Raw genomic sequence first — 23,150 nt, forward strand, 5'->3', positions numbered from 1 at the left:
TGTTCAGAACATCAGGCTTTTTTTCATGTTGGCAAAATTGAGCTATTAAATATATCAGCTTTCTCTAACACTCCTGTATTAGTGCTAATTTCCAGGTTGGTCCTATACTAAGGGATTGTTCCCAGCACTGCCATGACCTTGTTAGCTATATTAGGAAACTGAGGGTAAGAGGGGGCAATCTGCTTTTCAAGCCACAAAGAACTTCCAAAAGTGATCGGATAAATGATATTGGAAGAAGTCAGTCTTTAAATATCCAAACTGCTTCCATGTGCCTTTTGTAACTGCTAGAAATTCTGAATTCTTTCTCTTCTTTTGAGCCTCCCTCTGAGAGTGTCCCACAACATGAAGACCGCATGTCTAATAACCTAACTTAGAATCAGCACTGGTCACAGTTCATGCTCTAGGTCAGTGGTCCCCAACCTTTTTGGCATCAGGGACCGATTTCGTGGAAGACAATTTTTCCATGGACCCAGGGGTGGGGGATGGTTTCTGGATGATTCAAGCATGTTACATTTATTGTGTACTTTATTTCTATTATTATTACACTGTGATATATAATGAAATAATTATACAACTTACCATGATGCAGAATCAGTGGGAGCTGCTGATCTGACAGGAGGTGGAATTCAGGCGGTGGGGAGCAGCTGTAAATATAGGTGAAGTTTCACTCGCTCACTGCCACTCACCTGCTGCTGTACTGCCCGGTTCCTAACAGACCAGAGACTGGAACTAATCCGTGGCCCAGGGACTGGGGACCCCTGATCTAGATTTCAGAAAGCTCCTTGGGGATGTCTACAGCACGGGTGCTAAGTCACTTCAGTTGTGTCCAACTCTGCAACCCTATACACTGTAACCCTCCAGGCTCCTCTGTCCATGGCATTCTCCAGGCAAGAATGCTGGAGTGGTTTGCCATGCCCTCCTCCAGGGGATCTTCCGGACCCAGGAATCAAACGCACATCTCTTAAGTCTACCTGCATGGCCAAAATAATGCCCGAGAAGTGATAAAGACCAAAGGTAGCAACCAAAGAAGACAGAGCTGGTCTCAAAAGCTGGGAGCAGAGAGCAAAAGAACAGGGGTTGGACAGACATAAGGTCAAAAATGAATCCAAAGGAGATTTTACTGGGTGACGAGCAGAAAAGAACAGAACCCCCTCTTGGCAATTGAACTCTGATTGCAAAGAAACAGAGCAAAGCAAGAGGGAAAGTTGGGGCTCCCACTCGGTGACAATCACAGGAAGAGAAGCAAGAACACCCTTGTATTCAAAGGTCAAGCCTTGTGCATGAAGAAACTGCTCAGCGAGGAGCAGTGACTTGCGCTGGGTCAGGTATCAAATCCGGAGTCCTCTTTCTCTTAGCACTGATATCTTTGTCATTGGAAATGTTTAAATGGAGTCTAGATGAGTAGCTGTCAAGATGGTTCTAGAAAAGTTGGGGCATGCTGAGCCTCTATTTTCTGTGATTCAGTGATCAAAACCACTTCTTGAAGTTATTTCTCTTTTCAGTCTTGAGAAGTAAATAGTGCCACAATTTAGGTACCCACTGTGCAAAGTAACATTTTGATTTCACATGTATTTCTGCCGACCAAACTTCTTCCTGCCTTTTGCTTTTCACTCTTGAATTCAATATCATTTTGATGTCAAACTCTGCCATCCCTTGAGGATGTGTAAGAGGTGTCATAAAGAAATGAGATACCATCAGGATATTAGTCACAAGGCGTGAACATTTGAAACTCTGCTTTTGTTTTCTTAAGATCTGCTGCAAAGATCTGACCTGAACAGCAAAGGGAAAAAAAATTTCCCATCTTTATTCCACTTTGAGGACCAGTGTTTTGCCAGAAGAGAACCCCATCTGTCTTTTCAAGGTCATGCCCTTAATACAGTGTCACCCTGTAGCTGAGAAACTCCAAACCTGAAGCCTGAGGGGATGGTGCCGGATCTTTAAATTTTTCATCCAATTCTCAATCCTCTCAGAAACTCCACAAAACTAAGTAGTGTCCTTTCGAACCTTCAATGAGTCTCTCACTTCCTACCAGTGTTTTCATCCATCTTAGCTTTTCCTACAAACCGCATGCGTGTTTGTCTCCTTGGTAAGTAATGTGAAAAGTACCATTCCACAGGATGGAGGATATGTCATGTGGTAACAGCTGGGAATGGGTTGTGGAATTCCTTGGGGATGTCTGAGAAAGCCCAGAACACAAGACTGGTTTTAGATTGTCTTGTGACTCAAGTCCTCAGCAGAGAGCTGGGTGACAGTATTGTATGGCCAAAGCCTGCTTTGGGTTCACCGATAAACCGCATCTAACAGGACCAAGACCAATTTAGAAGCTTCCAGAAAGAACACGTGTAACAAGTGATTTTTCCAAGCATTCCAGAGCCTACTGAAACACTACACTAAGTTGTCTTTGTTTAGTCACTAACTCTTTATGACCCCATGGACTGTAGCCTGTCAGGCTCCTCTGTCCATAGGATTTCCCAGGCAAAATACTGGAGTGGGTTGTCATTTCCTTCTCCAGGGAATCTTCCCAACCCAGGGATTGAACCTCTATCCCCTACACTGGCAGATTTTTACCACTGAGCTTCCAGGGAAGCCCATACTACACCATAGACAAGGACAATCTGAGATCTGAAAAATAACACCAAAGAGTTTCACAGAATCAGAATAAATGGAAAACTGATGTGCTAGTGAATAGGATACTAAGAGCCGTATCAGAAGACTGGACTAGAGTTCAAGTTTTGACATAAATCGAGCAAGTAGATTAAGCCTGCCGAGTATCTTTAGCCTCTGGATTGACCTAATGGCATCAGTAACCCTCACTTTCTCAAGAATGTTGGGAAGATTGTATTCATGGATATTTGACCACATTTTAAAAATCAGCATTCCTTCTGAGACATCGGAGCTTTCGGTACTCTATTCCAGGCTGTCTGGATGTGTTGTCCAATGAGAACAGTAAGTCCCTGCATGTGAACAAGTTCTGTTCCAAGAGCGAGTTCATACGTCCATTTGTTTGTAGGTCCAATGAAGTTAGCTTAGGTCCCACCTGAGGAGGACACAGCAACCTGCTCCAGTGTTCTTGCCTGGAGAATCCCATGGACCGAGGAGCCTGGTGGGCTCCAGTCCACAGGGTCACAAAGGTGGACATGACTGAAGCGACTTAGCACACACCCACACGTACTCAACTAACACAATTGGCTGTATAGTACTGTGCTATAATAGATTTATAATACTTTTCACATATGCATACATGCTAAGTCACCTCAGTCGTGTACAACTCTTTGTGACCCCATGGACCACAACCAGCCAGGCTCCTCTCCAGGCAAGAATACTGGAGTGGGATGCCATGCCCTCCTCCAGAGGATCTTTCCAACGCAGGGATCAAACCACATCTCTTATGTCTCCTGCATTGGCAGCCGGGTTCTTTACCACTAGAGTTACCTAATACATTGAAAGAGCAAACAAACAAAAAGAAAAAACATTTTTAACCTTGCAATACTGTACCTTGAAAAGTACAGTAGTACAGTACAACAGCTGGCATACAGGGGTTGGCATCGAATTAACAGGTAAGAAAAGTTACTGACTGGAGGAGGGTATGGGGATGGGAGATGGTAGAGCTGATAGGAGATGGAGGGCAGGCGATTTCACTCACACCTGACATTGATGGCACAGGTTCTGGTTCCTTGCTAGAACCAGATGCGTGTTCACATCTTTGAAAGTTCACAACTTTTAAGGTAGGGGACTTACTGCAGTCATGAACACATGCACTCAGACCAGTGTTTGAGCACTGGAGGTGGAGCACAGCCTGAATTCCAATGCAGGTTGACAATGTGACTTGGTGCTCTAAGAAAAGAGCATTCTTCTCTAGAGTAAAGCTGGATGAGGTCACCATCTCTGAAGCCAGATTATTAAACTCTCAGGTTGCAAAAGTGGTATCATATATCATGAATTTCCCTTAACTTGGCCAAAGTGGTCTTGTTCAAGAGGCAAAAATGAGGCTCCCTTTGTTTCTTTAAATAGATTGTTTTCCAAAGCTAACAAATGACCTTCAGCCTATAAAATATTCAAATTGTTTTCTTTACCCCCTCAACATGTATTATTTAGTGTATAGCCCTTTAAATATTAACCATCTTTTTTCTAAAGATGTGGTATATATTATTTACATCCAGTTATATTATGTTCCCATACAGATGACATAAACACATGGCAGTCTTTCTGAAGTCATGAGCAGATAGGGCATCTGGCCAGGTACACACAACAGGTATCCAGCAAAGTGAATTCTGGTCCTGGCATGATTGAGAGGGGATAGCAGGGGGTCATCTGACAGTTCATGTCTCACCCTTCATATGCAAGATCCAGAGGACAGAAAAAGTCCAGGGGAGGTGGGCCTCAGGAAATCGAGAGCCATGGGCAAAGTCTCTTGGAAGAGATATCATACGCCCCCTTGAAGAATCCACATAGAACCAAAGGTAATAACAAAGTTCAAAAGTATTCCCCATCAACATTTAACAGGTCACTCACTTAGAAAACCAAAGGTAAATTACTGGGCATGGTATGTCTTGATAAGGACTGCAGAGGCTGTTTAAGATGGGACTCCTTGCATTGTTTCAGTTAAATTCTCATGTTTTTTCCCCATGTCCAGACTGTCTCTGAGATCTCTAAGTCTTTTCCATCTTAGCTGTGTAAATTACACCTGGAATGATATTCAAGATGGCAGGAGACCAGAATCCCACTTAGAGGACTGGAGGGATCATCTCCGATCCCCCTGTCCCTCGAGAGTAATCAGGTCAGGGGAAAGCACTTTCTTCAGAAAGCTTGACTGAATGTACCCATGTCTTCCTTCCTCTCCAAATGAAAATCCAGCAGGCAGTTGCTGGCAGTTGGTAGTTTAATCACTAAGTCTTGTCTGACTCTTTGCAACCCCATGGACTGTAGCCATGCAGGCTCCTCTGTCCATGGGGATTTCCATGCAAGAACCTTAGAGTGGGTTGGCATTTCCTCCTCCAGGGGATCTTCCAGACCCAGGGATCAAACCCATATTTCCTGCCTCGGCAGGCAGATTCTTTACCACTGAGCCACCAGGGCAGATAATGGACCATTTTTGAAATCTTACTTCCCTTGGCAGATAACTGGCAATGCTACTATATATTTATTCATTCAACAGAAATTTCTTGAGCACTCAGGACATCCACAGTGCTGTTTACCAAGTCTCCTGGAGTTAGGAAAGCACAGATGCTCCTCAGCAAAATGAGGAGCTAAAAACCAGAATGGTCATGAAAAGCGATAACTTGTGCGTGAATCAACCAGCCCATCACTAGAGCAAAGATGTAGGAGGACATAGTGCATTTTGTGCTTTTTTTCCCTCCGGATAGAAATGACTAATTATCCAGCTTCCTAATCGTCCCTATGGCCGAGTTCAGCAGCCACCCGAAAGCAAATGTCAGCAAAGTTGTATTTGGTTGGGAAGAAAACTTCAGGACAAATTGATGTCAGTGCCCCCAGAGCCCTTTGCTTACCCGTGACTGTCCTACTTGTTCTGTGTCTGTTCACCTGCCTCTAGCCAGGGAAGCTAGTACCCTTCAAGAATAGTGACTCTGTACCAGCTATATTTGTATCCCCAGTGGGTAGCAGAAATCCTAACTTAACAGAAAGCATATATGAAGTGTTTAATGGATGAATGCTAGCAACAAAAGCCATTTTTCTTGTTTAACCAATGTATTGGAACTTTTTCTAAATTATAATAAATACATTTGCCTATCTCATGAAGGCTGGTGGAGGGGGCTTCCCGGTTGCACTAGGGGTAAAGAATTCGCCTGCTGATGCAGAAGACACAAGAGATGCAGGTTCGATCCGTGGGTTAGGAAGATCCCCTGGAGTAGGAAGTGGCAACCCACTCCAGTATTCTTGCCTGGGAAATCCCATGGAGAGAGGAGCCTGGCGGGCTACAGTCCATGGGGTCACAAAGAGTCTGATACAACTGAGCACAGACATGCTGATGACTTATGCGGGATCTCTCTCCCTGTCTCATTAAACAGATTTCACTGAATGTTTTTGCTTGCTAAGCCAGGGATTCAAAGTATATTGTGTCAGTCCCTGGGCTACAGACTAGCAAGCTCCAATTTTTTTTTTTTTTTTTTGACTCTCACATCTCTATCAGCAAAAATTCAGAATCATAGATACCCAGGATATTTATAACTACTTATGCATAAATTATATATAACACTGCTACACTGGTATATTCTGTACCTTGTGAAACTTATGCAAAAAAATAGAAACTTTTGAAAAGTGAGAGAAAATGCAGAAGCTTTATTATTTGTATGTTGTAAAGTTGCTGATGTGAGGGCTATGTCATGCCTGCCATTTTATTATTGTTTCCTTGTGCTTGCCCTGTTTGAGAAGAAAGAAATCCAAAGTTTCTTTGCAAAAGTCATTTTAAGTCACTGGTCCATTTAATGAGTTAGTTAAAACTGCATCATCTAATCTATAGATGCATTTAACCAGCACATATGAACTGTGGTAGATTTCAGTACCCTAGGAGCAAGCTAATGAGGGGAGAGGAAGATCCATTCCAAGCCTTTTCCCAGTGTAGAAATCTCACTCTTTCTACAGGATAATTGAGAAACTGCCACTGCTATATGAACTCATTGAACGCATGTCAATCTCTAGATAGATGAAATACTAGAAAGGCTTAACCCCCCTTATATTTTTATATTTAGAAATAGAAATAGAAGTGTAATGTCTTTGTCTTGAATCACACTGAATCATCTTGTCCACCCCTAAGGATGTAGACAACACCCCATCACCAACCCCCAACAAACACAAGCTGGAGACCATGGCTGTAGGCAACACCCTTATCAAGCTGAGTCGTTAAAAGTAACAATTCTAAAGTCTATGTTTGAATTTGAATTTCCTCTCCACCATTGACTAGATGGGCTTCCCTTGTGGCTCAGCTGGTAAAGAATCTGCACATAATTCGGGAGACCTGGGTTTGATCCCTGGGTTGGGAAGAATTCTCTAGCCTGGAGAATTCCACAGACTGTATAGTCCATGGGGTTGCAAAGAGTCAGACATGTCGGAGCAAACTTCACTTTTACTTTCACGGACTAGATGTGAGGCCAATTTTTTCATCTCTGTAAACCCCCTTTTCCTAGTTGCAAGCAGAGAGTAATATTTCAGCACAGGGTTGTGAAGAGTGAATGTAAATGCTTTAGCTCTAAGAAAGCTCCCAGTTAGCCTCCAATTGTTTTGAGTCAATTACTGCCCTAGGCTGAATATAGCGAGACTCTTAAACATCCTGTGTCCTGACAGTAAAGTCTTATTTCTTTCCCTAACTTTCTGCTATTGTTAACTTTTTCGAATGACACTAAAATGGTTGGAAAAATAATAAAATTTACATCCATGTGTTGTGTAGATTCAATCATGGTTGACTTTTTTGCTATGTTCAAGTCTAAGACAAAATAACACCTATCTCTGAATACCTCCTTGTGAATCTTCTAAAAGCAAGGACAGTCTCCTACACAACCACAATGTCAGGATTACACTTAAGAATTGAAACAGAATTCAATAATATCATCCACTATCTATTCCATATTCAAAATTCCTCAGTTATCTCAAAGCCCTCTTATCCCTTAGTACCCATCTCTAGATCCAAGATTCTGTTAATGTCTTCACGCAGCATTTGATTGTTATGCTTTTAGGGGTTGTTTTTTTTTTTCATTTACAAAAATTTCCCTTTATTGTTTTCCCCCTTCTTTTGAAAAGTCAAAATAATATATAATATCCCACACACTGGATGTGTCTGATCATTTATTTATGGTGTTACTTAATTTATACTTCTGTCCCTAATATTTCCTATAAACTGGAAGCTGTTAAGTCAGAAGCCCAATAAGATTCAAGTTAAATATCTGGGGCAAGATTACCTCTTAAATGAAGAAATCAGACGACAGTGCTTGGACAGTCCTTTCTGCTCTTTGTTTTTGCCGATCCCTTTGATTTCAGCAGCCCACTTTGTTGCCTGCCTCTCTCTTTTGGGTAATTGTACAGTTCTGTAGGGTGGGTATGAAAATGGTACCACTGTGTTTCTATAGCTAAGTATTCAGGACCCTTCACAGGCTTTAAACTGAGTGTCTGTCTTTACTGCAGCCAGTCATTGAAACTGAGTCAGAAATCAGAATCAAGTCCAGATAAGTTCTATCAGAAGGCTCGCTTTCTCCCAGTGGATTCCAATAGTGTCTGTTTGGATCAGATTCCTATGGCATAACAGAAATTGTTGTTTAACTTTCACATTCTATCAATAGCATAGATGAAAAATATTTAGTATGCAAATATTTCTAATATTTAGTATAGTATTCCTAATGTAACACTGGATAAGTGGTAAATATAATTTGCAACTGTTAGAGACAGTTCATTTGGGAAGCAGGGAAAAGAAATTAGAAATTCTCATTTGATCCCAGGTCTTTGTTTCCATCAAATTTGTGTTATTAATGAATTGAGGTGAGGTGAAGTCGCTCAGTCGTGTCCGACTCTTTGCGACCCCATAGATTGTAGCCTACCAGGGTCCTCTGTCCATGGGATTTTCCAGGCAAGAATACTGGAGTGGGTTGCCATTTCCTTCTCCAGAGGATCTTCCCAACCCAGGGGTCGAACCCAGATCTCCCACATTGTAGGCAGATGCTTTACCGTCTGAGCCACCAGGGAAGCCTATTAATGAATTAGACCTCACACTTATTGTTAGTGATATATTTCCACCAAGAGTACTTGCTAACATGAAGCTTAGCACACAACAAAAACTCAGATCTAGAGCTACAGAAAAGTTACATTATCATTCAAAAAGAAAAGTGTTGAAAGTGTTAGTCGTTCAGTCGTGTATGACACTTTGCTACCCTGTGAGCTGTAGTCTGCCGGGTTCCTCTGTCCATTGAATTCTCCAGGCAAGAATATTGGAACGGGTTACCATTCCCTTTTCCAGCAGATCTTCCCGACCCAGGGATCAGACCCAGGTTTCCCCCACTGCAGGCAGATTCTCTACTATCTGAGCCACCAGGAAAATGAAAAAATATTTCTAAACGCTGTGAGAACTGAAAGATTTTCTTAATACTAAAAAACTGAGGGCAATCATCCAGCTATTCTTTAGAATCAAAGGCATATTCCTCTCCGGTGGCTAATAGTGTCCATTTTTTTCAGCTGTCTGCCTCACCACTGCAGTCTGGAAGTGAATTGGATGGTGTTTTCGTGCAGAATGTTAAAACAGCTTTTGCATCTCTTTCTGCTTCTTTGCCGTTATCACCTTCGATTGCACAATGAAAATGCCTGGCTTCTGAAATGCCAGGGTGAACACGACCTGATTAGAAAATATGCTGTGTGAACGGCCAGAAGAGATCCACACTCCTCACTAAGACAGATATTAATATAAGTCCTGGGGGGACTATCAGGGCCTCCTGGCCCTTTTGAGATAAGAGCCCACATGGTGTGACCCTCAACTATTTTCTGTTAACTATAAGGTCTGTGACCCTGTAACGTCTTTGCACTTGTGCTAGTTTGCTAGGACTGCGTAATCACCAACTGGGTGGCTTACAATAATAGAAACTTAATTTTTCATAGTCTGGAGGCTAGAAATCTGAATTTTTGCTGCATAAGTGATTTTTCTCAACCAGCATTTATTGAACACATACTGTATGCTGAAACCTGTGTGTCTAGCTCATCTCAGTTTGCCCAGGAATTTTCAGTTTTTGCACTAAAAATTAGTGATCCCCCTAAGTCCTGGGCAAAATGGGATGGTTGGTCACCTGACCCTTTCTAAGCACTGAGAATAAAGACAAATTAGAACCCTGTCTCTACCTTCAAGAAGCATGTGGTCTTAGAGTCAGAAAAATAAGCCAATTATAAAGGATTGGAGCAATCAGTACTCAGAATCATGAATGGGGGCCCTCTTGGAACACAGAAAGTTCCATCCAAGTCTCATGGGTGTCAGGGGAGGGGATGGTGTTGAAAATAAACCATGAAAGATACAATGCTTGAGTTTAATTGAAAGAAAAAGCAGCATAATATACACTTGGCAAATACCGAAAAAGGAGATACCTGTGGGACGTCATGCAATTTTCTTCTTTCCCTGTGTCAAAAAATGTATATAATTGGTTCAGACTCCCACAGCTTAAAGGTGGGGTTTCTGTATGAAATAAGCAGAAAATAGAAGGCTCATTCCTGGTGTATCTATTGTGGGATGGAATAGAGTCTACACTATATCCATCCTGAAGCTGGTGGCCATTTTCTGAACTAGTGATGACTATGTAATACATGTTTCTCCCTCTGGGGTTTGCATCTGAGAACAGTGAGGATAAGTGGCCTAAGGGAATAATCCAGGTTAGAGGTTAGGGACATCAGAATGGCACTCTGCTGAACAAATCACATGTGAAGGATTTTATTTTTGACGTTTTATTTTTTTTTTAATTCAAACACTGAAAAATTGCAATTTTTGAAAAAGAAAGTATATTTCCTTCTAGATTCACCAATTATTAAAAATTTCTTACATTTGCTTTCTCACTCTCTCTTGCTCTATGCATCTATATGTTTTATATTTATTATTCCTGAACCATTCTAGGGTAAGTTGTGGAAATCATATCTCTTTAGTTCTATATACTCCAATGTGTATCTCCTAAGAACTTGACATTCTCCTGTGTTATCACAATAGGAGCCCATACTCAGGAAATTTAACATTGACACAATATTATTATCTAATATAGAGTCAGTGTGCAAATTTTTCCAACTAAACATATCCTTTTTGGCAATTATTTTACCAACCTATCATCCAATTCAGAGCCATCCACTATATTTGGACACCATGTCTCTTAGTCTCCTTAACCTAGACGAACTCTTCAGCTTTTCTGTCTTTTATGACTGACATTTTTAAGGAATACAGACCAGCTGTTTTGTAAAACATCCTTTAGTTGGGGTTTGTCTAGTGTGTCCTCATGATTGGATTGAGGTTATGAATTTTTGTTGCATAAGTGATGTTTTGATACTGCCCCATCACACCTGGAGGTACCCAGCACCAAGCTGTGCCATGACTGATCACTTGGTCAAGTTGGGGGCTGCCAGGTTTCTGCCCTGTAGAGTGGTGACCAGTAGTCCTCTTGTAATAATAAGCAATCTGTAGGAAATGCTTTGTTGTTGTTGTTTAATTACTCAGTTGTGTCTGACTCTTTTGTGACACTGCCATGAACTGCAGCCCACCAGGCTCCTCTGTCCATGAGTTTTTCCAGGCAAGAATACTGGAGTGGGTTGCCATTTCCTTCTTCAGGGGATCTTCCCGACCCAGGGATTGAACTCATGTCTCCTGCATTGGCAGGCAGATTCTTTACCACTGAGCCATCCGGGAAGGTCCAGGGGATGCTCTGCAGAGAAGGCAATGGCAACCCATTGCAGTACTCTTGCCTGGCAAATCCCATGGACAGAGGAGCCTGGTAGGCTGCAGTCCATGGGGTCGCTAGGAGTCAGACACGACTGAGTGACTTTACTTTCACTTTTCACTTTCATGCATTGGAGAAGGAAATGGCAACCAACTCCAGTGTTCTTGCCTGGAGAATCCCAGGGATGGGGGAGCCTGGTGGGCTGCCGTCTATGGGGTCGCACAGAGTCGGACATGACTAAAGCGACTTAGCAGCAGCAGCAGCAGCAGCAGGGGATGCTCTGAGATTGTGTAAATATCCTGTTCCCCATCAAACTTTTACCCAGTATTCTTTGCACTTGTGCTAGTTGGCTAGGACTGCATAATCACCAACTGGGTGGCTTACAATAAAAGAAACTGAATTTTTCACAGCTGGAGGCTGGAGGTCTGAGACCCCAGTGTCAGCAGGGCTGTTCCTTTCCAAGAGGGAGAGTCTGTCCCAGCCCTGTCCCCTGTCTTTGGGTGGCTCACTGGCAGTCGCTGGTGTTTCTTGGCTTATAGAAGCATTATCCCAATCTCTGCCTTCCTCTCCAAAGGGCTTCCTCCCTGTGGGTATCTCTGTATCTAAATCTTCCTTTTTTATAAGAACGAAGTCATTTTGGATTAGGGCCCACCCTAATGACCCCATTTTAACTTGATCATCTACAAAGATTTTATTTCCAAATAAGGTCAAGTTCACATTCACAGGTACTGGTGAGCAGAACCCATCTTTTAGGGTGGACACAATTCAACTCACAACAGAATCTATTGATGATACTCACTGAGATCAGTTATTACTATGAGATGGCTGCAGAATGGTGATTTTTCTGTCATACTTTCAACATTTCCTAGTTGAGGTTTCAGGGATTTGAAGTTTTTTGAATAGTTGTTAAACAGAGAGTGTCCATCTACCTATGGCTGGACAGAAATGACTACACATATTTAAAACAAAAAATTTTAAAAACCAATGGCAATATGCATATACATTTGTGCTAAAATGGTGAAAAGAAAAGGACTAGCATCACTGCAGTCCCTTCAGCCAGTTAGAGGGGCTTCCCTGGTGGTTCAGACAGTAAAAAAAATCTGTCTGCAATTAGAAGACCCAGGTTTCATCCCTGGGTTTTGAAGATCTTCTGGAGGAGGGCATGGCTACCCACTCCAGTATTCTTGCCTGGAGAATTCCATGGACAGAGGAACCTGGCAGGCTATAGTCTGCCTGGGGTCTATAGCAAAGAGTCAGACACAACTAAGTGGCTAACACTTTTTAGGCAGTTAGATTGGCTGGAAGGAGGGCCAAGGGGGCAGTCTATGGATCAAAGTCAGTACCAGTGGAGGAAATCAGACAGTGTAGTTTTTAAGCTACCCTAAGATTTACTGAGTATAAGCTACTCTTTGGAATTTCGTCACTTGCAGATTTTTTTTTTTTAATGCTCTGAAACAAAAATAACATCACATCATTCAAGGATATGTATCAAGGTCTTAGGTTCAACATTCCGGTCATCTTCCCTATCTGACAGGTGACATTTCCCAGGGCTGAAATCTCTGTCATCACCAGAATCACAAATAAGCAAAGACCAAAAACTGTACAGTTCTGGAACTACTGAGAAACATAACTCGGGACAACATGAAATGCTCTTTTATTTTTTTGTGTTTCCTCTTACACCTGACAACAGATCGTTGAAGTGTTTTCTCAGATCTGTGCTGCATCCACAGTAAACACAGAATACTTTGTTTCCGAAGGCCACTGATCACAAGTGTAAGTGGTCCTCCCTTCTAGGATGCTGTATAGGTCTGCTAGGCTGTCACAATGAGGTGTGGGTGGCTTAAACCACAGAAATGTGTGGTCTTGTAGTTCTGGAGGCCAAAAGTCGAAAATCAAAGTGTCAACAGGGTTGGCTGCTTCTGAGGGCTGTGAGGATAGGATTCTGTCCAGGTTTCTCTCCTTGGCCTGTAGATGAATGTTTTCTTCCTGTGTATCTTCACATTGTCTTGCTTCCGTGCACACCCCTGTGGTCAAAGCCCCCCTTTGTATAAGGACACTGGTGCTATTGTATTAGTGCCAACTAATGACCTCATTTTACCTTTCCTTACCTCTATAAAGATCCCAGATCCAAATAAGGTCATATGCTTGAAGTTCTGAGGGTTAGGACTTGAGCATATGAATATTACAGGACATAATTTGACCTTTAACAGTGGCATTTCCACCATCCATAGATTTTCCCCATGTTCTTATAGATAGAGTAGAACATCATGGTGTGACTGCATGAACCTCAATTCTTATTGTGGAGCCAAAATGGCACTGAATCCCTGTCCTACACTTTCGACAGACAAAAAGTCACCGCTGAGCCTGAAAGCCCTAAAGTTGCTGGTACCAAGCTCCTCCCAGCCATCCATCCACAGGACTGTGGATTTTACATTTACTCGTATTCAGAATGACTCTTGTCTCTGCTGCTAGAGATTTTAAAGTGGGTTTAGGGTGCTCCTCATCGTCCAAGAGTGTACTCTGTGGGCCTGTCCACTGGTCAAAAGCAAGGGTCACCAGCGGCTGAATTAGTGACTATACTCATTTCTTGCAGAAACGAGTAGACCTTTGGGGAACACCTTGTATCTCTTTTTTCATCCCTTAGGTGTTTTATCTGACATCCAGGCAAATGAATCCTGAAGATCAGATTGAGGGTGTTTGCAATAGGGAACCCCTATTTCTCCCAGCTGGAGGGGGACCCACAGCCAGTTGAGATGCCTCATAAGTTTTTACTTCAAAGGATGGGAGGGCAGAAAAAAATGGAAAATCAAGAGTCAATTATCTGAGAACCCTCTGCCAGAAGCTAGAGGGAAGTGGAGGAAGGAGGAAGTGAGGCTTTCCTGGGCAATAAGTCCTACAGGATGGGTTCTCTCTTAAAGCTGATGGGGAATCTGTGCTCGTCCCATCATGGACTCTAACCTTCCCCTGCACTGTGTCCTGGTGTAGAAACGGACGATGCCCAGCGAGAATGTTCACTCTCTTTCCTTGCTTTCTTGATCAGGTCACAGACATAAAAGAGAAACTGAAGCTCTCTAAAAAGGTCTGGTCAACATTGCCCTACACCATCTGCAAGGACGAGAGCGTGACGGCTGGCACGTCCAACGAAGAGGAATGTTGGAATGGACACAGCAAAGCCAGGTGAGGGTGGCTTGCTGTTCTTGCGGAAGGGATACTGCACATCCAGTCCTGGAAGGCTCTCCTGGCACAATGCTGCAGACCTGTTTATGCAAAAGCCAGCGGAGGGTGGAGCGACAAGTCGTCACTTAGCGACAGCTGTTCAGAGTGACAGGTTTGATGGGCACCTGGGAGCGCTTACTCTCAAGGTGCCATTAAGCGTGGAATCCTTGTTCTGCATGCCTCCCCTCTGAATGAGGACAGAGGGATGGTGACAGATGCCAGGTTACGGATATCTTGAGATCACAAAGAGCTTTTTATGTTCTCTTAATGACTTTAGGGTAGCGGAGCTATTTTTATCCATAGTTAAATTTGCACAGCTTACTGGGGTTTTTTTCCATTACAAGTTAAACAGGAAGTGAACATTCAACTGTAATTTTTTTCACCCTGGGAGAAAAAGAAAATACCGAAGTCTGATTCAAAGGGTAAGGGAAAAAGAAAATAACAGACAATGAGGAAAGTATTCTCGTAAGTCTGGTGCCTTAGAAAGACCCATTGGAATCTCCAGCTGAGAGATGGCTCTGTTCTCCTCCTCTGCTCTGCTGCCCAAGGCTACTGCCCCTTGGTATGGAGTTTCTGACTTTCTTGATTCAGCCCAGAAATGGGCTTGGCCTGAGTTGTCATAGGGTGGAGAAGTTGGACAGGAGAACTGGCTGGGAGTTGGCAGGCAGGGCAGACACCAGGAGAGGAGTCCGCCCAAAGCCTCCTCAGCAGGGATGCAGGTGAGCAAAGCAGCTGGTAAACTGGATTCAAGGAATCTTTGGGGATCAACAGGCAGGTGGAAGAGCTAAAAGAAGGGGTCTGTTCTGGGGCCTTATTGGGCATTTTTGAGCATATGAAACAGCTGTGATGAAAAGAGAACAAGAAGATTCATGGATATTAAGTTTAGACCAAGCTGCAGGAGGCAGGGGTGCAAGTGAGGTGCTCATTGGGTGCTAATTTCTTACACTGCTGAGTTGCATTTTTAGCTTCTATTGGTAATGGTATTATTAGTCACCCTAGAGAGAGATTAGCAAGAGGAAAACAAGACAGCTGTTGAAAGAACTGCAGTCATTTCAAGTTACCCCCCAAATATCCATGTGACAGTCTTAAATTATGAGGGTACCAAATGCTTTTCTCAGTATCAACAGTGCTGCCCCTCAAAAATGCTTAGTAACTTAGCAGTTTCAGGTCTTCTGTGAAGGGGACCTTGGGCCAGCAAATTTGGGTGTGAATTAACAGCTTCTAATGTGTCTTTTCCTAATGACTGTACAGAAAGACAGTGTAAAGGATGACCAGATGGCCTAATGAATAAAGTGGTTGATTTTTCAAGCTGCTCCATTGCCCATCTGTGTTTACCTTTTAGCCTTGGCTAAAACGGCGGCTGTGTTTTGAACTGCATTCCCATGGAGAGTTACACAGGTTACTGGATATTAGCATGTGTGCAATTTTTTTTATTATTATTTTTTTAATTTTGGCTGCGCTGGGTCTTCATTGCAGTACATGGGCTTTTCTGGTTGTAGCGCGGGGGGCCCAGGGCATGCAGGCTCAGTGGTTGCAGCAAGGGGGTTTAGCTGCCCCTCAGCATGTGGCATCTTAGTTTCCTGACTGGGGATCAAACCGGCATCCCCTGCATTGGAAGGTGAATTCTTAACCACTGGACCACCAGGGAAGGCCCTGTAAATTCTTACAGAAGAAATATAAAGAAAGGTTTGCTGCAAGGACTGGGGAGGGGACTACATTCCATCAAGAAAATGAATGGGGAAGATAAAGACCATGAAGTCAGAGCGAGAAGAGCCTGGGATGGTTCAGCCAAGTTCCTCATTATGCAGTCAGGAATCTAGACAGGGTAAACCATTAGTCTAAGGGTAGCCAATGAACTAAGGTGAAAGCTGACATCTCCCAAACCCTAGAGAGTATTCTTTTCACTGCGGTTGTTGTTGTTGTTTAGTCGCTAAGTCCTGTCCAACTCTTTGCAACCCCCTAGACTGTAGACTGCCAAGCTTCTCTGTCCATGGAATTTCCCAGGCAAGAATATTGTAGCAGGCTGCCATTTTCTCCTCCAGGGTATCTTCCCGACCTAGAGATCAAACTCACATTTGATCTCACAATTTGCATTGCAGGCAAATTCTTTACCACTGAGCCACGTGAGAAGCCATTTCACTTCAATACCCTGACTCTAAAACAAGTGACAGATATATACTGTCGTCCCTGGGCTAGGAGAACAAATGAAGTAGATTCTTTTTTCGTTCGTTCAGTCTATCAACAATCTTATTAAGCACACCCTCAGCCCAGGCGCTGTGCAAGGCTCTGTCAGTTAAGTACTATGTGACAGCAGTGGTGTCTGTCAACACGTGAAAAGGCACAGCGACTGGAGACAGGACAGTGGGCTTTGGAACTTTAAGTACCCTCCTGTTGGACTGTGGGTTGGGAAAGGACCACATAGCCAGGAGACACACCTGCTCAGTACTCAGGGATGAAATTTGAATTTTATCCTGAGTCCATGAGAAGCCATTAGGGGTTTTTATGCAGGTGAGGGAAATCATCAAATTTAATACAATAAAATCATTTGCAGGAATATTCCAGACTTTAACCCAATGTATTAATAAAAAGATAATACTGGCAAATATTTGTGACTCAAATTATACTTCCATTGAAAAGTTATAATTTCACATGGTTTTCTTAGTTCTCTTTTTACTTCTTCCACTATAATGAACTCTTAATATTATAACTTTATATTTAATAACACTGTAAGTAGATAACCAATACAGACTTGTTGGATTAAATTTAATTAAAACTTTCTTCTCATCCAAATATTAATTGATCTAGGAACACAGCAGAGAAGTTGTCACTAAAAAAAAAAAAAAAATTCCACTGAACTATTTTGTAAGTTGAAAAATCTATTTGTAATGCAGACAAGGTATTTTTTCCCTATTTTTGAAGTATGGACTTTCAAATGAAAGGCCTTCTGAAATGTTTAGGAATGCTTGTAAAAAAAAAGAAAAGAAAAGAAAAGAAAGATTATTCTTGTCACCCTGTGAAATAAAAGAAACAGAACTTTTATTTCAAAAAATATCTATCAAGTGTGGAACAGCAATGTTTACTAGCATTGATAGAAATTGTCTGGAGTTTTAAAACTCAGGCCTGTGAGATGAGGCTGCTGGTAACCTAGATATTTCTTCCTCTTTGTACAATATTTTATCCTTCCAATTCCTTTAGCCACAGTCTCTGCAGCCCTTTTATCCTAAGTACTTGCTCAGACTTGTCTGCCATCACCCATTTTTCTCCTGATTGCTTTCTGAATGCTGCTCTAAGCTCTCTACCTTACCTCCTTAATTCAGAAGCGTGTCCATTTCATATGTTAACATTTCCAAAGTCAAAATGCATCCTACAATAGATATGTCGCTCTGTGTCCCCAAGTATGTATTGTTTTCCCCCAGTATGTATTGTTTTATAATAGCTGTTACAAAATGAATATCGCCTGTTAAAATTGGTGATGACTTTGACACAAAACAGGATGCACACAGATGTGGCTGCTATGGCAACTGCAGGGTAAGAGCGGCTGTGTTGAGTTGATGGTCAAGGATGTATGAGCAGTGTCTCCCCTAGAACATGGGCCCATCTTCATTCCTGCTCTCACCTTCATCCATCTCTGGCAGATCTCAGTGTACTTCAGTAGCCCAGCAGGTCTGGAAACAGAAGGTGAGGTAGAAGGAGGCGAGTGTGCCCTTTGATGGGAGGAGATTGTGGGCACGCCCATGACCCTGTCAGCATGGAAACCTCCATTCTGACAACAGGACCAGGTGGTCAGGAAAGGTCCTCCCCTGCTTCTCCTTCCCTTGCCACCCTGTTGGGACAGTTTTAAAGACCAATGCAATAATGTCTGTGAGAATAGCTGGTAACCTCTAAAGCAGCACCTCTCAAAAGGACAGGCTAAAATCTGAGGGTGGGGGTTGTTAAAAAATGCAGATTCTGATTCAATAAGTCTGTGATGGAACTGAATTCTATGTTTTTAATATGTTTCCCAGGGAAGCAGGGGTTTCTGGTCCAGGGATTGCATTTTGAGTAGCAGGGTTCAAAGGCAGAGTTGCCAGCTTTGGCACCTAAGAAAAGCAGACACCAAGGGGAACACACTTACACTAAGGATTCGTTGTCGATCCGATATTCAGATTCACATAGTCCTGTGTTTCATCTCGGCAGGCCTCCTTTAAGTTCCTATTAATATGTAAGATATTCCCTTTTTTCAGTTCACGCACAAGCCTTGGGGAACATGTTACGATTTGCTGTTTTCTCTTCACCTCCAAGGATACCCTTGATGTTTCCTTTAATGGGCTTTTTCTTCTATTACAAATGGCAACAGCAACTAGATTAGGCAGGTCACGTGGTTCATTCAGAACATCACACACTGAAGATAGCTGAGCCCGAGCCAGGTTAAAGCCATCTCGACAACAAATTGCTTAAGCTTCACAAGTGCAAGAGGGAATTTTGACTTGGAAATGCAGCACAGCCTTCTCAAGACAGGATACTGTCTGCGCAAACCTCTGGTCTCTCATGAGATGCCCTTGGGGGCCAAGGATGGATGCTTTGAATCCCTGGTCAGTACTGCATTCAGTTAGTATCCTGCTGCTGCTAAGTCGCTTCAGTCGTATCCGACTGTGCGACCCCATAGACGGCAGCCCACCAGGCTCCGCCATCCCTGGGATTCTCCAGGCAAGAACACTGGAGTGGGTTGCCATTTCCTTCTCCTAGCTCATGCTGATGTAACAATGCTGCCATAGACTGGAGACCTTAAGCAAAAGTTTATTTTCTCATAGTCTGGAGGCTAGAAGTCAACAAGGCTGGGTTCTAATAAGAGCCCACTTCTGAGCAGTTGTTCTGAGCTGTGCCCTCAGGTGGCAGAGAGAGAGGGCTCTGGTCTCTTCCTCTTCTCGTAAGGGCACTAATGCCGTCATAGGGGCTTCACCTTCATGACCTTATTACCTCCCCAAGACCCCACCTCCCAATCCCATCACACTGAGGTTCAGGGCTTCAATCTGTGGATCTTAGCAGGACACAAACATTGTCTACAGGGCTTCCCAAGTGGTACTAGCAGTAAAGAACCCACCTGCCAGTGCAGCAGACATAAGAGATGCAGGTTCGATCCCTGGGCCGGGTAAATCCCCTGGAGGAGAGCATGGCAACCCACTCCGGTTTTCTTGCCTTGAGAATCCCATGGACAGGGGAACCTGGTGAGCTACAGTCCTCAGGGTCGCAAATAGTCAGACACGATTGAAGTAACTTGGCACACACGTGCACGTAGGTCAATCCCAGTTTCCCAATTCATCCTACCACCCCCCCCCATCCTCCGCCCCACGTCCACACATCCGTTCTCCACATCTGTGTCTCCATTCCTGCCCTGGAAATAGTTTTATCTGTACCATTTTTTTTCTAGATTCCCCACATATGCATTAATATACGATACTTGTTTTTCTCTTTCTGACTTAACTTCACTCTAGGCTCATTTATGTCTCTACAAATGACCCAACTGATATAACCATGTTGAATCACATCACCTGTATCTTTCATGAGGAGTGTGTTCTCTTCACGGGGATCCTTTTTCTAAGCTCACAGAAGTTAAAAAGAAACAGGGAATGTAGAAGATGATGGGATGGTGCAGGAGAAAGGCGATGCAATCCAGTCTGAGGCAGGTCCCCAAAGCCTATGGCTCTCAGGACAGAACGTAGACAATCTCAGAGTCTTCAGGGTTTCTTGAGTTAGTTATAGCCAGACTCTCTTCTCTCCCTTTAAAGTTGGCAAGACAGCTTCCTGGTTCCATTCCTTGTCAGCTAGTATTTAGCCAGCACTGTCTTTTCCTTAAGATGTTTTTCAGAAGGAGGCCATCAAGAGGCCAGCCGGGAGACAAGGATTAATTGGATCCGTTGGTAACACAGCTTTTGCCAGGAGCCTTTGCTGTCTTTTAAGGCACCTGATCCTCATAGAAATAACTGTGTCCCTCAAGGAAATCCTCCCTGAGGCCAGGAGGTAAATACAATAAATTGTAGGAAATAGGAAAAGTGGAAAAATCTAGAAAATAGGTCAGTCACTCTCAGCAGCCACCAAGTGCATTGACTAAGCAAAGAAACTAGGAAGTCATGAGTGGGTACGTGTGAGCAGCTGGCAGAGTGGCAAAATGGTACGTGGTGATGAGAAATGTGTCAGAGACAGCAACTTGGCAGATCTGGAATATTGTCTTAGTCTGATTGCAGGGTATGTCCAAAGCAGTCCAGCTGCGTTTGAAAGAACTGTAAAATATTTGAAGTATACACAGCCGGGCAAGCACCTGGGGAAAGTGGGAAGCCTGTCTGGGATGAGAACTGGCAACTGTCCAAGCTGGCATAGCTGAAAGCCCGCTTCCCTTCTCTGGGATGTTCAGGAGGGAAGATCCCACAAAGGCTGACTGCCTTGGGGGAGCGGGACACTGTGTGGAAGTGATAAGAAGTGTGGCTACAGACAGGAGGAAAGACGCGTGCTGTGTCGGCAGCTCGGCAGCCTGAGGCCTGGCTCGTGGGTCTTCCCTCCTGCCCGCCCAGGATCTGCTGTCTCCGGTTCTACCAAGAAAGGATGGTGTCGGCAGCTCCTGCCAATGAGTTGAGAAGCCAAGTCAAAGAGTTTAGCTTCTGTTCACTGGCACAACCAATGAGCGGTGTGTCCTCCGAGAGTTCCAGGCCATTTCATGCCCCACATCCTCCAGCTGGAGGAAAGCCACAGCAAATCACTCTTCTGTCCATGAATCCAGGCTTTAAAGCTCGGAATTCTGCTGCTGTCAGCCCTCCTAAGAAACAGGTTCAGCATTTGAGGGAGCCATGTTAACAACTTAATTTTCATAAGGGGGCATTGCAATTGTATAGTATATTATATTTGTCAAGCAATTTCATATCACTTCACTTAATATGGCAGCTTATGAAACAAATGATGTAAATATTATATGTATAGATATGTACATAGAGTTATATCCCTTATATGATGGCTTTTATATTATATAGATAGTGCTGTGTGTGTGTGTGTGTGTGTATATATATATAGAGAGAGACACAGCATATATACGTATGTATATATACAGTACTTAGTATGTATATACATATATAGTATATATATATATATACTATATATGGGCTTCCCTGGTGATTCAGTAGGTAAAGAATCTGCCTGCAATGCAGGAGGCCCAGTTTCAATCCCTGGGTCAGAAAGACATCTTGGAGAAGGAAATGGCAACCCACTCCAGGATTCTTACCTAGAGAATTCCATGGACAGAGAAGCCTGGTGGGCTACAGTCCATGGAGCTGCCAAGAGTCGAACTTGACTGAGCAACTAACACTCCTACTTTCACTTTTCATATTATATACATATACATATACATATACATATACATATACATATATATATATATATATATATATATATATATATATATAGTAGCTAAGTTAGTTGCCCACAATCACACTGCTGGATTCCAGAGAGATCTCAGGTGTCCTGGGTCAGCCTCTGTGCCTTTGACCATGTCTCAGTGTCCCATCTCTTTGGAGTACCTAAGGCCACAGACAACTCCAGCTCAAAAGTCTTCAAGAATTTATAAGTCCACTTAAAACCTAAAGTCACAGTATGTTTTGAATAATACCACTTTGCAGCAGCCCAGAAAAATGGAGAAAGGAAAAATAGGAAAGTTCTCAAGAACTTTAGAAAAATGGTACTTGAAAGTTAGGCTTTTTAAAACCATGGTAAAACATATATAACATGGATTTTAACATTTCTGCCATTTTTCAAGTATCCAGTTCAGTGGCATTAAGTATATTCACAGGGTTGTGTACCCATCACTGCCATCCATCCACAGAAATCTTCACCTTCCTCAGCTAAAGCTCCACACTCATAAACAATAATTCCCCACACATCCCTTCCCCGCCCCCAGTCCCAGCCACCACCGTTCTACTTTATGTCTGCAAATTTGACTATTCCAGGTACCTTACGTAAGTGAAATTATACATTTGTCCCTCTGTGATCAGCTTATTTCACTTAGCATGATGTCTTTAAGATTCATCCATGTTGGCATGTTGTTGTTTTTGTTGTCGTTCAGTCGCTCAGTCGTGTCCGACTCTTTGTGATGCCATGGGCTGCAGCAAGTCAGGCTTCCCTGTCCTTCACCATCTCCCAGAGCTTTCTCAAACTCATGTCCATTGAGCCGGTGATGCCATCCAACCATCTTATCCTTCCCCTGTTGGCATGTTAACATGTGTCAGAATTTTTTTTTTTTTCTGGCTGTGCCATGTGGTTTGCCAAACTTACCAGATCTTAGTTCCTGACCAGGGATTGAACCTGAGTCCTCGGCGTTGAAAGCATGGAGTCCTAACCACTGGACCACCAGGGAGTTCCCGTTCTTCCTTTGTAAGGCTGAATTATTTTATGTATAGACCACTTTTTGCTTATGCATTCATCTTTCACTGGGCACCTGGTTCGCTTCCACTTCTGACTGTTGTAAATAATGCTGCTGTCAACAGAGAAATATCTATTTGAGTCCTTGCTTGCAATTTT

At 43.1% G+C, this 23,150-nt stretch overlaps 1 protein-coding gene across 1 annotated transcript in view; it reads left to right on the top strand.

The window, feature by feature from the left end:
* GPC6 (glypican 6) overlaps positions 1-23,150 on the top strand; it is a 1,229,455-nt gene that overhangs the window by 1,190,168 nt on the left and 16,137 nt on the right. Inside the window, exon 7 of the mRNA XM_069601873.1 lies at positions 14,437-14,573. Coding sequence (XP_069457974.1) covers positions 14,437-14,573 — 137 coding nt within the window. The remainder of the gene's footprint in view (positions 1-14,436; positions 14,574-23,150) is intronic.

The sequence above is a fragment of the Ovis canadensis genome, chromosome 10 (genome assembly GCF_042477335.2).
Source record: "Ovis canadensis isolate MfBH-ARS-UI-01 breed Bighorn chromosome 10, ARS-UI_OviCan_v2, whole genome shotgun sequence".
Lineage (NCBI taxonomy): Eukaryota > Metazoa > Chordata > Mammalia > Artiodactyla > Bovidae > Ovis > Ovis canadensis.